Source organism: Symphalangus syndactylus, chromosome 2, assembly GCF_028878055.3.
Source record: "Symphalangus syndactylus isolate Jambi chromosome 2, NHGRI_mSymSyn1-v2.1_pri, whole genome shotgun sequence".
Classification (NCBI taxonomy): Eukaryota; Metazoa; Chordata; class Mammalia; order Primates; family Hylobatidae; genus Symphalangus; species Symphalangus syndactylus.
In genome coordinates this window covers 129,089,922-129,104,532 of record NC_072424.2, presented here as the reverse complement: position 1 = coordinate 129,104,532, position 14,611 = coordinate 129,089,922, and the positions used below count along the sequence as shown (strand labels likewise).

The 14,611-nt window shown below is 43.5% G+C and overlaps 1 protein-coding gene across 3 annotated transcripts in view; it reads left to right on the top strand.

The window, feature by feature from the left end:
- The window catches only part of ZBTB2 (zinc finger and BTB domain containing 2), a 28,066-nt gene extending 14,611 nt beyond the window's left edge, over window positions 1-13,455 (top strand). For 2 of the 3 annotated variants that reach the window (XM_055267525.2, XM_055267531.2), the window contains exons 2-3: window positions 3,908-4,092; window positions 10,683-13,455. In XM_055267525.2, the coding sequence (XP_055123500.1) occupies window positions 3,920-4,092; window positions 10,683-12,054 (1,545 nt within the window). In that variant the 5' untranslated portion in view covers window positions 3,908-3,919 and the 3' untranslated portion in view covers window positions 12,055-13,455. The remainder of the gene's footprint in view (window positions 1-3,907; window positions 4,093-10,682) is intronic. The other variant, XM_063632374.1, reaches the window with a different exon arrangement.
- The last annotated feature ends 1,156 nt before the right edge of the window (window positions 13,456-14,611 follow it).

Sequence of the window (14,611 nt, the reverse complement as noted above, 5' to 3'; positions counted from 1 at the left end):
TTGAACCCGGGAGGCGGAGGTGTCAGTGTGCCGAGATCATGCCACTGCACTCCAGCCTGGGCAATAGAGCGAGACTCGATCTCAAAAAAAAAAAAAAAAAAAAATTAGCCGGACATGGTGGCGGGCACCTGTAATCCCAGCTACTTAGGAGGCTGAGGCAGGAGAATCGCTTGAACCCGGGAGGCAGAGGTTGCAGTGAGTTGAGATGGTGCCATTGCACTCCAGCCTGGGCAACAAGAGCGAAACTCTGTCTCAAAAAAAAAAAAAATTGAACTTTATTTTGAGATCATTACAGAGTCATGCGGCTGCAAGAAATAATAGAGATCCCATATACCCTTTACCCAGTTTCCCCTAATGGAAACATCTTGCAAAACTATAGTATCACAGCCGGGATTTTGACATGCAGAACATTCCCATCACCACAAGGATCCCTCATGTTGCCCTTCCATAGCCATGCCCCCCCACTACCCCACACCCCCCCACCACTAATCTGTTCTCCATTTCCATAATTTTCACACATATTGTATCAGTGTAATCATACCGTATATAATATTTTGGGATTGGCTTTTTTCGCTGAGTGTAATTCACCCAAGTTGTTGTACGTTATCAGTAGGTCATTTCTTCTTATGGCTGAGTAGTTTTCGTCTGTGTGGGCATACTATAGTGTGTTTATTTAGTCATTGAAGGACATCTGAGTTGTTTCTAGTTTTTGATTATTAGGAATTAAGCTGCTATGGACATTCCTGTACAGGTTTTTGTGTGAACATAAGTTTTCATTCCTCTGGGATAAACGTCCAGGAGTGCAGTTGCTGGGTCATGTGGTAGTTGCATTTTTAGTTTTTTAAGAAACTGCTAACTCGTTTCCAGAGTGGCTGTACCATTTTACATTCCTACCAGCAGCATATGAATGATCCGGCTTCTCCACACTCTTGCCACCATGTGTTGTGACTGTTTCTTATTTTAGCCATTCTAATAGGTGCACAGTGATACTGTGGTTTTAATTTGCTTTTCCCTAGTGGCTAGTGGTTTCGAACATCTTTTCATGTGTTTATTTGCCTTGTCATCTGTATATCCTCTTTGGTGAAATGTCTCTTCAAGTCTATTACATATTTTGTGAGTTGATTTTTTTTTTTACTGTTGAGTTTTGAAAGTTCTTTATATATTCCAGTTACTAATCCTTTGTCAAAGGACTAGTTTGCAAAAGTTTTCAAATATTGACTACTAGTCTTTGAGCTTGTGTTTTCATCCTCTCAATAAGGTCTTTCAGAGAGCAAAAGTTTTTAATTTTGATGAAATCCAGTTTATCAAGTTCTCATTTTATGGATTCTGCTTTTGATGTCAAGTGTAAAAACTCTTTGACTAGCCCTAGATTTTAGATTTTCTTACATGTTTTTTCCAAAAGTTTTATAGTTTTGTGTTTTACATTTAAGTTCGTTATCCATTTTGAGTTGATTTTTATATAAAGTATGAGACTTAAGTGTCAAGTTTCTTTTTCTTTTTTATTTTTTGCCTGTGGAAGTCCAGTAGATTGTGCACCAGTTGTTGAAAAGCTTATTCTTCCTCCACTGAATTACTTTTGTGCCTTTGTCAGTAATCAATTGTGCATATTTATGTATGTCTACTTCTGGGTTCACAGTTTTGTTCTATTGATTCACTTGTCTGTCCCTCTGCCAATATCACACAGTCTTGAATACTATAGCAATATACTACATCTTGAAATTGGGTAGACTGGTTTCTCTCACTTTATGGTTCTTTTTTAAAAATTATTTTAGGCCGGGTAGGTGGATCACCTGAGGTCGGGAGTTCAAGGCCAGCCTAGCCAACATGGTGAAACCCCATCTCTACTAAAAATACAAAAAAACTTAGCCAGGCTTGGTGGTGCGTGCCTATAATCCCAGCTACCCCAGGGAGGCTGAGGCAAGATAATTGATTGAACCCAGGAGGTGGAGGTTGCAGTGAGCTGAGACTGTGCCACTGCACTGCTACCTGCAACAAGAGTGACTCTGTCTAAATATATATATATATATATATATATATATATATATATATAATTTTAGCTATTCTATTTCCTTTGCTTTTACATGTACATTTTAGAATAATTTTGTCTATTTCTACAAAAAAATGTTGCTGGGATTTTTATAGGAATTGCGTCAAACCTGTATGTCAGTTTGGGAAAATTGGTATCTTAACCCATGTTGAGTCTTCCTATCCATAATCATAGTATATCTGTTTGTTTATTTAGATCTTTTATTTCTTTCACCAGTGTTTTATAGTTTTCAACATGCAAGTCCTGCACGTTTTGTTAGATTTACACCCATGTATTTCATTTTTTGAATGATTTTAAATGGTATTATCTTTTTAATTCAGTCCACATGTTCATTGCTAGTATATAGAATTACAGCTGATTTTTTTTGTATGTTTATGACTTGCCAAACTCATTTATTAGTTCTACAAGGTTTTTTTTGTTTTGTTTTGTTTTTTTGAGACGGAGTCTTGCTCTGTCACCCAGGCTGGAGTGCAGTGGTGTGATCTCACCACAAGCTCCACCTCCTGGGTTCACGCCATTCTCCTGCGTCAGCCTCCCGAGTAGCTGGGACTACAGGTGCCCACCACCACGCCCAGCTAATTTTTTGTATTTTTTTTTTTTTTTTTAGTAGAGACGGGGTTTCACCGTGTTGGCCAGGATGGTCTCGATCTCCTGACCTCGTGATCCGCCCGCCTCCCAAAGTGCTGGGATTACAGGCGTGAGCCACCACGTCTGGCCTTTTTTTTTTTTTTTTTTTAAATAGATGCCTTGGGACTTTCTGTGTTACAATCATGTCATCTGCAAATAGTGCAATTTTATTTTTTTTTCTATATGCTTTTTATTTCCTGTCTTGCTTTGTTGCATGAGCTAGAACTTCCAGTGCTATGTTGAATACCGAGAGGGGACATCTTTGCCTTGTTCCCAATCTTATGGAGAAGGCATTCACCCTTTCTTACCATTAAGTATAATGTTAAATATAATGTTGGTCTGTGTGTAATGGGCTTTTATATATGCTCTTTGTGGAAAAGGAGCAGTCTAGTGATTTGATGAACCAGGCAATGTCAGGCAGCCTCTCAATTATAAATAGACTCAGGCCAGTGGGGTTTGCTAGGGTCAAGTGTGAATAATGAAAATCACAGAAGTTGGAATCAGTACATTCACATTTAAATTTTGATCCTCCCACCTTTTGGCTAGAAGGCCTGGGGCAAATTACTTACACTTCTCAAGACCCGTTTCCTCCCTCCACAAGGAAGGAAGCAGAGCCCCAACCCCACTTCCTCCATAAGTGCTAAGGGTCAGGGGTGATGGGGCTGTTACATCAGCAGCAGGAGCACGCAGCAGGAGCTGGACTATTGGCCCTCAGACTTACTGATTCTCACCCTGCCCTGCTGGGACCCTGCCCCAGACCTTAATTTATCTATCTCTGTGGAAGAATTGACTAACTCTGATGCATCATTAGAATTTCCATTTGGAATCTTAAACTAAAAGACTCCATTTGCATTTGGAATTTTAAACTAAAAGACTCGATGGTCCAAGATATTTGCTGTCTGTCTCCAGGACTTGATGCTTAAAGGCAGACCACCTGAGTTCATTTCCTGGCCTCTCCATTACCATCTGTGTGAGCTTGGGCAAATCACATAACTCCCTAATTTACTTTAAATGGCATCATTTTTTTTTTTTTTTTTTTAAAGGCATAATGACATAACTACTTCAGAGGACTGTTAGGAAGACTAAATGAGTTAATCTGTGTAACGTTTTTAGCAGTGCCTGACACGTTAGCTATGATGACATGTTAGCTATGATCATGACTGTTGGTGACTATAAAGGACACATTCTTATTTGTGAATCACCTTCTTAAAAATAAAATTGTTTGCTTTGCAGATTTTTTAAAAAATGGATTTGGCCAACCATGGACTTATTCTACTGCAACAGTTAAACGCTCAGCGAGAGTTTGGTTTCCTGTGTGACTGCACGGTTGCAATCGGCGATGTATACTTCAAGGCACACAAATCAGTTCTTGCTTCATTCTCCAATTACTTTAAGATGTTGTTTGTCCATCAGACCAGGTAACTAAAGTGGTTGCTAATAACCTAATGACTGTAGACTTCTTAACCTCCATGTGCCTGGCCCTCATCAAGACCATGGGTCTCTCTACCTCTCCTAGCTCCTAGGTGACCTGCTCCCTTGTGGCCTCACTCGCCCCCACTACCCTTCTTGTTACAGGTGCTTTCAGTAGCACTTGAATCACTGGACCTGCCAGCTCTACACAGCCCTTCCACCTCCAGATGCCCTCGCTGGGTGTCACCTGCATGGTCAGGATCTGCAAGATCAGGTCCATTATTATTTTTTTTTATTTTTTTATTTTTTTGAGACGGAGTCTTGCTCTGTCGCCCAGGCTGGAGTGCAGTGGTGCAATCTCGGCTCACTGCAAGCTCCGCCTCCCGGGTTCACGCCATTCTCCTGCCTCAGCCTCCCGAGTAGCTGGGACTACAGGCGCCCGCCACGACGCCCGGCTAATATTTTTGTATTTTTAGTAGAGACGGGGTTTCACTGTGTTAGCCAGGATGGTCTCAATCTTCTGACCTCGTGATCCGCCCGCCTCGGCCTCCCAAAGTGCTGGGATTACAGGCATGAGCCACCGCGCCCGGCAAGATCAGGTCCATTATAAAGCCAGCCACTCAACCTCAGTGAACCCTTCCAGCAGTAATCTTTCCTGGACTCATTATCTAAGCCCTATCTCTCATTCCTCCAGCCCCAGTCCCCTGAGTATTCCCCTGACTTTCAGCATTTATTCTTGTCCCCTCCTCTAACAAGAAGCTTGAGGACGTGAATTTCTCTAGTTTCCCTCTTTTCTGTCTTAAAACATCTCTATCTTTGCTCAGTTTCTTTCTTCTTATCTCTCCTGTCTTGAGAAAAGGGCCTCTCAGTGTCTCTGGAAAATGATCTCCCTCCCCTCATGCTGTGAGTCCCCACTCCTCTATTTTTATTCTGTTCTTTTTATTTTATCTGTTTTCATACACCCCCCACCCTGCCCCCAGCCCATGTGGGATCAGCACGTCCTCAACACTGCTGTCTGCCTGAGTTACGGTGCTGCTTCTCCTTCACTTTACTATGAAAGCCCTTAAAAGGGTGATCGAGGTCCTTGCCTGCAGTCTCCTCATCCCACACTCTTCCTATCGGTGTGCGCTGTGGTTTCCTCCCCTCCTTCACTCTGCTGCAGTCTTTTCTCAAAGGTCACCCCTCATCAAAACCACTGCCCTTCTCTCAGGCTTCTAGCATCCTGTCCTCCAGCATCTGCTGTTGTTTGCTTCCTTCTTAAGTGGTTGTCATCTGCATTTTTATAGCTGAATATCTCTTGTTTTTCTGCCCTCTAAACCTGGGCCTTTGGTCAATTTTGTCTTTTGCACTCTTCCTATGGGTGTGTGTCTTTTTCCTAGATCTCGCCTCTGCTGGAAACTTCAATTTATAGCTCTGGCCTTGACTGTTCTGTCTTCAGAACTCTATTCCCAAGGCCTTAGGCTGTGTGCTGGGCATTTAGAGTTGAGTATCTCCTTTTGTGTCTTTGAGGATGTACTGAATTAGGCCTTCTCCGAAGTTCCTCCTGCCTATTTTCTTATCTTCAAGTATCCCAAGCTTAACTCAGTCCCCAAATCATGTTTTCAAATTACCTTTCACATTTGTCACTTCTTTTCCTTTCTCACTTCCATTATCTCATCACTCATTCTCCACATTACTATTGGATTCGTATTTCCAAACACTGCTTTGACTGTAGTGTTTGATGAGGAACCTACTATACTGGGTTGTTCGTTGGATCAGAAACCTCGGGGATGCCCAGTGCATATTAAAATAACACGCAGGCTCCTTATTCTGTCATCCAAGGCCCCACAGGCTGGGAGCCCAACCTCCTTCTAGCCTCATCTGCGACTGGGCCCTCTGGGACACCCCACCCCCTCATCTTCACCTTAACCAGACCTACTTTTGTGGCTTCAGCTCACCTGGACCGCATTTTGCTGGTATCCTGCCCACTCCCTGAGTCCCAGCTCATGCAGCACCTCTTGTATGACCCCTCCCGGTCAAGTGAAACAAAACAAACGACAGTGACCACGTCCTCGCTCATGGCTCATAACACTTTAATTGTGCTCCTTTATAAGAGTGCATATGTGTACAAGAGTGCAAATGTGCACCTTTCCCCTATGTTGTTATGTGTGTACTTACCCCCTTCTTCACTTGTAAGTTTCTTGAGGGCAGGGACTGGGTTTTACAAATCTTTGCCAGCACCACCCAGTATGACTGAAGTATTTGCACACAATAGAATAGCCACTTGATCAATGTCTGGAGGAGCAGATGGGACAACTGCAGAATAACCCAGGAGGGGTGGCTCATCTGGCAATACTAAGGATGCTCCCTTTAACTCCAGTGTGTCAGAGACTTAAGGCCTAGTAGGGGTTTTGTACTGGGCAGTCTCAGCACAGTGAATTCAATGGTATTGAAAAGGAGGCAATTTTAATCTTGAGGAGTGCAAGAATACTACGTAATGAGTTTTAATTCGATGGAAGAAACCTACCTTTAAGTATAGGGCAGTAAATAAATGGCTTTCTAACAAGGAGGTGTGATATTTGTGTAATACAACAATGTAAAGCAACAGTGTGTATTACTGCATCAGAGGTGACACATGCCTAGTGGCCAGCTTTGTCCGCCTCCTAGTGCAGAATTCAAGCTCTTCGAGGCAAGGCAAACTCAGGGTGAAGGCCAGGGGCGTACTTTTCAACCAGCACCTCCTCTGTGGGGCACGACACACTGCCGCCCGACTACTCAGACATAGACTGAGAATACGGTCAATTTTTTCAAGTTTGGCTCCAAGGGAGATTTCTGGCTGTAGTTACCACGAGATGTCCCTGTCTTATGTCTGCTACTCCGAGTGGTATGCTTAAATCACAGATGACTACAGGCTTTCAGCTATCAAAAATAAAACCACTGAGGGAGAGGCCTAAGTGCAACCTTCTGACAATGCTAATGTTATTCAAAAATCCTTCCTTTTAAAGTTGTTTAAGCCTATCATTTCTTTTAAAATTCTAGTGAAGGAATAATTGAAAATAGAAATTACTATGGAAGTTTATACCAAAGGGCTTATAGCTGTAGTAAAACTATATTTATCTTTTTCCTACATAAAAGTATGTCAGCCAGCCTGGCCAACATGGTGAAACCCCATCTCTACTAAAAATAGAAAAATTAGCCGGGCATCGTGGCGTGCACCTGTAATCCCAGCTACTCGGGAGACTGAGGCAGGAGAACTGCTTGAACCCGGGAGGCAGAGGTTGCAGTAAGCCGAGATCATGCCACTGCATTCCAGCCTGGGCAACAAGAGTGAAACTCCATTTCAAAACAAAAAAAAATGTTATGTCAAATATATCTGGAAACTACTTAGATGTAAGTATATTGTAGAGAACTATGTCCTTTGCAAAGGACTGGGAAAAGACCGAAGTCTGGCGCATAGTGAGCTGAGTGATTGACAGAGGTCAAGCTGCCTGGAAATAAAAGCAGTCAGGGATGGAGATGGCTGAAATGTGCATTAAGGAACTTTGAAAAATTCTACCTGTTTTTTGTTTGTTTATTTGTTTTGAGACGGAGTCTCACTCTTGTCGCCCAGGCTGGAGTGCAATCCCAGTAGCTGGGATTATAGCTGCATGCCACCACACCCGGCTAATTTTTGTGTTTTTAGTAGAGATAGGGTTTTGCCATGTTGGCCAGGCTGGTCTTGAACACCTGACCTCAGATGATCCACCCACCTCGGCCTCCCAAAGTGCTGGGATTACAGGCATGAGCCACCGCGCCCGGCCTCCACCTGTTTTTTAAGTGTATGTGTGCACATGTGCTTCTGCTTCTAAAAAAAAAAATTTTTTTTAAGGCTGCGTGCAGTGGTTCACCCCTGTAATCCCAACGCTGCAATCCCAAGGCTGAGGCAGGAGGATTTCTTGAGCCCAGGAGTTCAGGACCAACCTGGGCAAGATGGTGAGGCCCTGTCTCTATAAAAGTTTAAAAATTAGCTGGATGTAGTGGCATGTGCCTATAGTCCGAGCTACTCAGGAGGCTGAGGCTGCAGTCAGCTATGATCGTGCCACTGCATTCCAGCCTGGGCCTACAGGGCAAGACCCCCTCTCTTAAAAAAAAATTGTTTTTAATCAAAATAAATTGATGTTTTGAGACCTCCTTGGGCCCTCGCATCCCTGGCTGTAAACCCCAGGGACTCGCCACTTTCTTTTCCCTGGCCCCTTGGAGTCCTCCCTCCAGGCCTGCGTAAAGTGTGGGCCAAGGTGTACCCAGCTGTGTCCTTTTTTTGCCATCTGAGACTGTACACAGTTCTTTCAAATTTGAGAGGCTTACTGTTGAGTCACCATTCATAAGTGATAGACAAGACAGCCTATCCAACAGTGAATGAGAAAAGAATTACAAAATTTACACCAAAGTCAGCCAGGTGCAGTGGCTCACTCCTGTAATCCTAGCACTTTGGGAGGCCGAGACGGGTAGATCACTTGAGGTCAGGAGTTCAAGACCAAGCCTGGCCAACACAGTGAAACCCTGTCTCTACTAAAAAAATACAAAAATTAGCTGGGCCTGGTCGTGGGCACCTGTAGTCCCAGCTACTTGGGAGGCTAAGCAGAAGAATCACTTGAACCTGGGAGGCGGAGATTGCAGTGAGCCAAAACCATGCCACTGCACTCCAGCCTGGGCAGCAGAGCAAGACTTCGTCTCAAAATTAAAAAGAAGAAAAAAGAAAAATGACCAGGCGCAGTAGCTTACGCCTGTAATCCCATCACTTTGGGAGGCCAAGGTGGGCGGATCACCTGAGAGGTCAGGAGTTCGAGACCAGCCTGGCCAACATGGCAAAACCCTATCCCTACTAAATACACAAAAACTAGCCGGGACTGGTGGCACGCGCCTGTAATCCCAGCTACTTGGGAGGCTGAGGAAGGAGAGTCTCTTGGACCCGGGGATGGAGGGTGCAGTGAGCTGAGATTGTGCCACTGCACTCCAGCCTGGCGACAGAGTGAGGACTCTGTCTCAAAACAAAACAAAACAAAAAACACCAAAGTTGCTGGGCGCGGTGGCTCACGCCTGTAATCCCAGCACTTTGGGAGGCCGAGGCAGGCAGATCATGAGGTCAGCAGATCGAGACCATCCTGGCTAACATGATGAAACTCCGTCTCTACTAAAAATACAACAAGAAATTAGCCGGGCGTGGTGGCAGGCACCTGTAGTCCCAACTATTCTGGAGGCTGAGGCAGGAGAATGGTGTGAACCTGGGAGGCGGAGCTTGCAGTGAGCCAAGATCGCGCCACTACACTCCAGCCTGGGTGACAGAGCAAGACTCCATCTCAAAAAAACAGAAGAAAAGAAAAGAAAATGTTTGTTAATCAAATGAGCATGATTGCTAAAAGGGCCAAAGAAAGTTACAATACAAAAAGTAGTATAATAAAAGAAAATTATAAATTCTAAAAGCATTCAAGGAAGCTGTCTTTGAATTTGAAATGCATTGTCTATAGAATATCCACTCAGTGGAACGTAATATATACCTTGTGATAATGTGGATATAGATCTCACTGATTTCTAATGATGCTTTAGAATTTGTTACTACTGATGGTCTGGGAAGAGTTCTTGGGAACCTCTTCATTATTGCTTGATCAGGGATGATGTTTCTGAAATGATAAAAGGAGTAGAATCTAAAGTTATAAAATTGATAGCATCATCAACTGCTTTAGGTGCCTTAGATAAATCACTTAACTTTTTGGGACCTCAGTTTCCATATCTGTCAAATGGGACTAAATAAATCCACTTTATCTACCATACAGGATTGTTTTGATTCTCTAAAGGATCTTGCTGTGGTGGCTTTGGAATTAGACAAACATTGTTTCAAATACCAGCTTCACCACTTACTAACTACATGATATTGAACAGGTTATTAACCCCTCCAATCCTCAATCCTTTCCTGTAAAATGAGAATGAATGACAATCAAGTGAGAAGGAATCCCTGTAAATCCCAGGAGCAGTGCTGATGTTGATGGTGGCATTTGATAAGGAACTCCTAGAGTTCTATATAAAAATAGAATACCTAATATTTAATTTAACTTGGCCAGGTGCGGTGGCTCACTCCTGTAATCCCAGCACTTTGGGAGTCCAAGGAGGTCTCATCACTTGAGGTCAGGAATTGGAGACCACCGTGGCCAACGTGGTGAATCCCCGTCTCTATTAAAAATACAAAAATTAACTGGGCGTGGTAGTAGGCGCCTGTAATCCCAGCTACTCGGGAGGCTGAGGCAGGAGAATCACTTGAACCTGGGAGGCGGAGCTTGCAGTGAGCCGAGATTGCGCCATTGCATTCCAGCCAGGGTGACAGAGTGAGACTCCGTCTCAAAAAAAAAAAAAAATTAGCTTACTAGGAGAAAAACTGCTCTAAGAGTCTGTGGATTAAGATATCACATTTCTTTAACGTGAACTTCGTCTCTTGATTATTTCATCCCATTTTCATGAAACTTACTAAAAATCAAGGATAGGAAGTGTTCTTGTTTCCTTTGTTTTTAAGCGTTCATTTTTTTCTCAGGCTCTATGTTAACACCTAGACTGGCATTTACTCATGTATTTTTTTACTTGTTTCTTTCAGTGAGTGTGTCCGCTTGAAACCAACTGATATACAGCCCGACATCTTCAGCTATCTCTTACACTTGATGTACACTGGGAAGATGGCACCTCAGCTCATCGACCCGGTTCGATTAGAACAGGGCATCAAGTTTCTGCACGCCTACCCGCTCATCCAGGAAGCCAGCCTCGCCAGCCAGGGAGCCTTTTCTCACCCTGACCAAGTTTTCCCACTGGCTTCTTCATTGTATGGCATTCAGATTGCAGATCATCAGTTGAGACAAGCCACCAAGATTGCTTCAGCACCTGAAAAACTCGGGCGAGATCCACGGCCACAGACCTCCAGGATAAGCCAGGAGCAGGTTCCTGAGGCCTCACAGCTCTCCCAGCTGACTTCAAATCTGGCCCAGGTGAATCGGACAAATATGACTCCCTCAGACCCCCTGCAGACCTCGCTGTCTCCAGAACTTGTTTCCACTCCTGTTCCTCCCCCTCCTCCCGGGGAGGAGACCAATCTGGAAGCATCTTCCTCCGATGAGCAGCCTGCGTCCCTCACAATAGCCCATGTCAAGCCGAGCATCATGAAGAGGAATGGGAGCTTTCCAAAGTACTATGCCTGCCACCTGTGTGGACGGCGCTTCACTCTCCGGAGCAGCTTACGTGAACACCTCCAGATCCACACAGGAGTACCTTTCACATCTAGCCAACAGGGAGAAAGTCGTGTCCCCCTGACTCTCTGTAGCAATGCAGCTGACCTCGGGAAAGATGCTATGGAAGTGCCTGAAGCCGGGATGATAAGTGACAGTGAGCTGCAGCACATCTCCGATTCTCCCATCATCGATGGGCAGCAGCAGTCGGAAACCCCACCCCCCTCAGACATTGCTGACATTGACAACCTGGAGCAGGCCGACCAGGAGAGGGAGGTGAAGAGGCGGAAGTACGAGTGCACAATATGTGGACGCAAATTTATCCAGAAAAGCCACTGGAGGGAACACATGTACATACACACCGGGAAGCCTTTCAAGTGCAGCACTTGTGACAAAAGCTTTTGCAGGGCCAACCAGGCTGCCCGCCACGTGTGCCTCAACCAGAGTATCGACACTTACACCATGGTGGACAAACAGACTCTGGAACTCTGCACATTTGAGGAAGGGAGTCAGATGGACAACATGCTGGTGCAAACGAACAAACCCTACAAATGCAACTTGTGTGACAAAACATTCTCCACTCCCAATGAGGTTGTTAAACATTCATGCCAAAACCAGAACTCGGACGTCTTTGCCCTAGACGAAGGGCGACCCATTCTCCTGGGCAGTGGGGACTCAGAAGTAACGGAGCCTGACCACCCAGTGTTAGCTTCCATCAAAAAGGAACAGGAAACCGTCTTACTAGACTGAATGTCACTTATCTTTTTAAAAAACTCTCATTTTTACAAAGACCATTTTCCCTCCCTTCCCTGAATTCAGAACTGTAGTTCTCCATGGCATGATACAAACAGGTCCTTGTTCTCTTCTCCTCTTCCCCTTTTCCACATCCCAGCCCCACCTCTGTAAAGGCTTTGTGCATTATAAACCTGGAATGTATCGACTTTCATTCAGGGGATATTGGAAAGATAATGGTCATTATACTTATAAACTCAAATTTTGAGAGGTTTTAGATTATTTAAAAGCATACTTGGAACTAATGAAGGGTATATAATAAAACAACTGGAATCCAATTTGGTAAGCTAAAATTATGACTTTCCCTGGGTAAAATGTCTTCTCAGAAAAACAATGTCAGAAAATACAGCGTGCTTCTTAGAGATACGGCTGGGCTCTGTGCTATGCAAAATCTAGAAGGTGTGGGGAAACTTTAAACCCAAGAAAACGTTCTTAATATTCATCCTCCAGGTGTCTTAATTCAGAATGCATCCTTTGAGATTATGTCCACTTAAGAAAAATCATCAGTTAAGAAATCTACTTTAACAAAACAAAGAGGAGAAAAAGTAATAATGTGATGGCAATCTTAATTTTTGGGTACAACATGACAAGCTGTGAGTTTGTGTGTTTGTAAGAGAAAAATGTGTGGGTACTTGCTATAAACAGGTGAATTAATGCACATCCTTATCTCATTGCTGGCTTCTTTCCAAGTTGAGCAACAACAAAATGCTGTATTTGAGTTTCTGACAAATTTGTTTTAAAAATCAAATTTGAATGTGGTATTCTATAAATTGCCTTTCTGAATAGAACATGACATGCCATTTTCTAGCAGCTGCCAGTAATAATTTGTTTTACACTAACTTTTAAATCAGTGTGTCTACTGCAGGGAAAAGGATATAGGAATATTCATCTTACAGGGGAATTTGTGACCAGAAGATGTAGTAACTTCAATGACTGAAAAAGTCAATGCTGATAGTTTACTGGCAACATTAATTGAAGCATCAAAAATAAATGGCAAAGAGAAATCAGGACAAAAAATCTAATTGCTGTTTGGGGAAAAACTTGAGATGTTTATTCTCCAGGTTTTTGGTTGTTGTTTTTTTTCTTTTTTAATGCCTGAAATTTTCTCCATTGGCCCAAAAGCAGTAAAAACTGTTCATTAATCTTCCGTTAGGCCAATAAAGGAAGGGCCGGCCTCACAGGACAAAACAGGAGCCAGAAGTAAGGACTGAAGGAGAAGGGGAGAATAGCTAATAGCTATACTATATGTATGTGTTAAAAACTGAATATCCCATCATCCTATTTCATGTATAGTTGAGTTCTCAAATTTGTAAGTTTTTATACATCCTTTCATTGAATAAACGTTTAATTAAATGAGTATATGATGTCATGTCATCTCTGCGTCTTTGTCTACCCAAAGAGATACAGGAACCGGATGCGTAGTGGAGCAGTGCTTGAGGAGTCATTTTCTCTTTTTTTTTTTTTTTTTTTTTTTGAGATGGAGTCTTGTTCTGTTGCCCAGGCTGGAGTGCAATGGCGTGATCTCGGCTCACTGCAACCTCCACCTCCCGTATTCAAGAGATTCTCCTGCCTCAGCCTGGCGAGTAGCTGGGATTACAGGCACCTGCCACCATGACCGGCTAATTTTTGTATTTTTTAGTAGAGACAGGGTTTCACCATGTTGGTCAGGCTGGTCTCGAACTTCTGACCTCAGGTATCCACCTGCGTCAGCCTCCCAAAGTTCTGGGATTACAGGCGTGAGCCACCGCGCCCGGCAAGGAGTCGTTTTCTTGCTGTATCTTCTCGTCTGCAGAACTTTGGGCAGTTGCTCTAACCTGAGTGACGTTTTCCACACTTATAAAATGAAGATGTTGATAACCGCTTTGGGTCATAAGATTGTGAGAATGAAATGAGTGAACTCTGTGAAGATGCTGTGATCATCTTGCCCCAACTTTTTATTTTATTTTATTTTATATTTTATTTTATTTTTATTTTATTTTATTTTATTTTATTTTTGAGACAAGAGTCTTGCTCCCTCACCCAGGCTGGAGTGCAGTAGCACAATCTCGGCTCATTGCAACATCTGCCTCCCAGATTCAAGCGATTCTTGTGCTTCAGCCTCCTGAGTAGCTGGGATTACCGGCGTGCGCCACCATACCCAACTAATTTTTGTATTTTTAGTAGAGACAGGGTTTCACCATGTTGGCCAGGCTGGTCTTGAACTCCTAACCTCAGGTGATCTGCCTGCCTCAGCCTCCCAAAGTGCTGGGGTTACAGGTGCGAGGCACCAAGCCCAGCCACCTCAATTTTCTTTTACAGGGAAAAAAAGGGAGGCCAGAAGATGTTTACCTAAAGATGACACAAATTGGAATAGCAATATAAACTGATTATCAAATATTAGGTGGTGGCCAGGCGCAGTGGTTCACTTCTGTAGTCCCAGCACTTTGGGAGGCTGAGGCGGACAGATCACGAGATCAGGAGATTGAGACCATCCTGGGTAACATGGTGAAACCCCCATGTCCACTAAAAATACAAA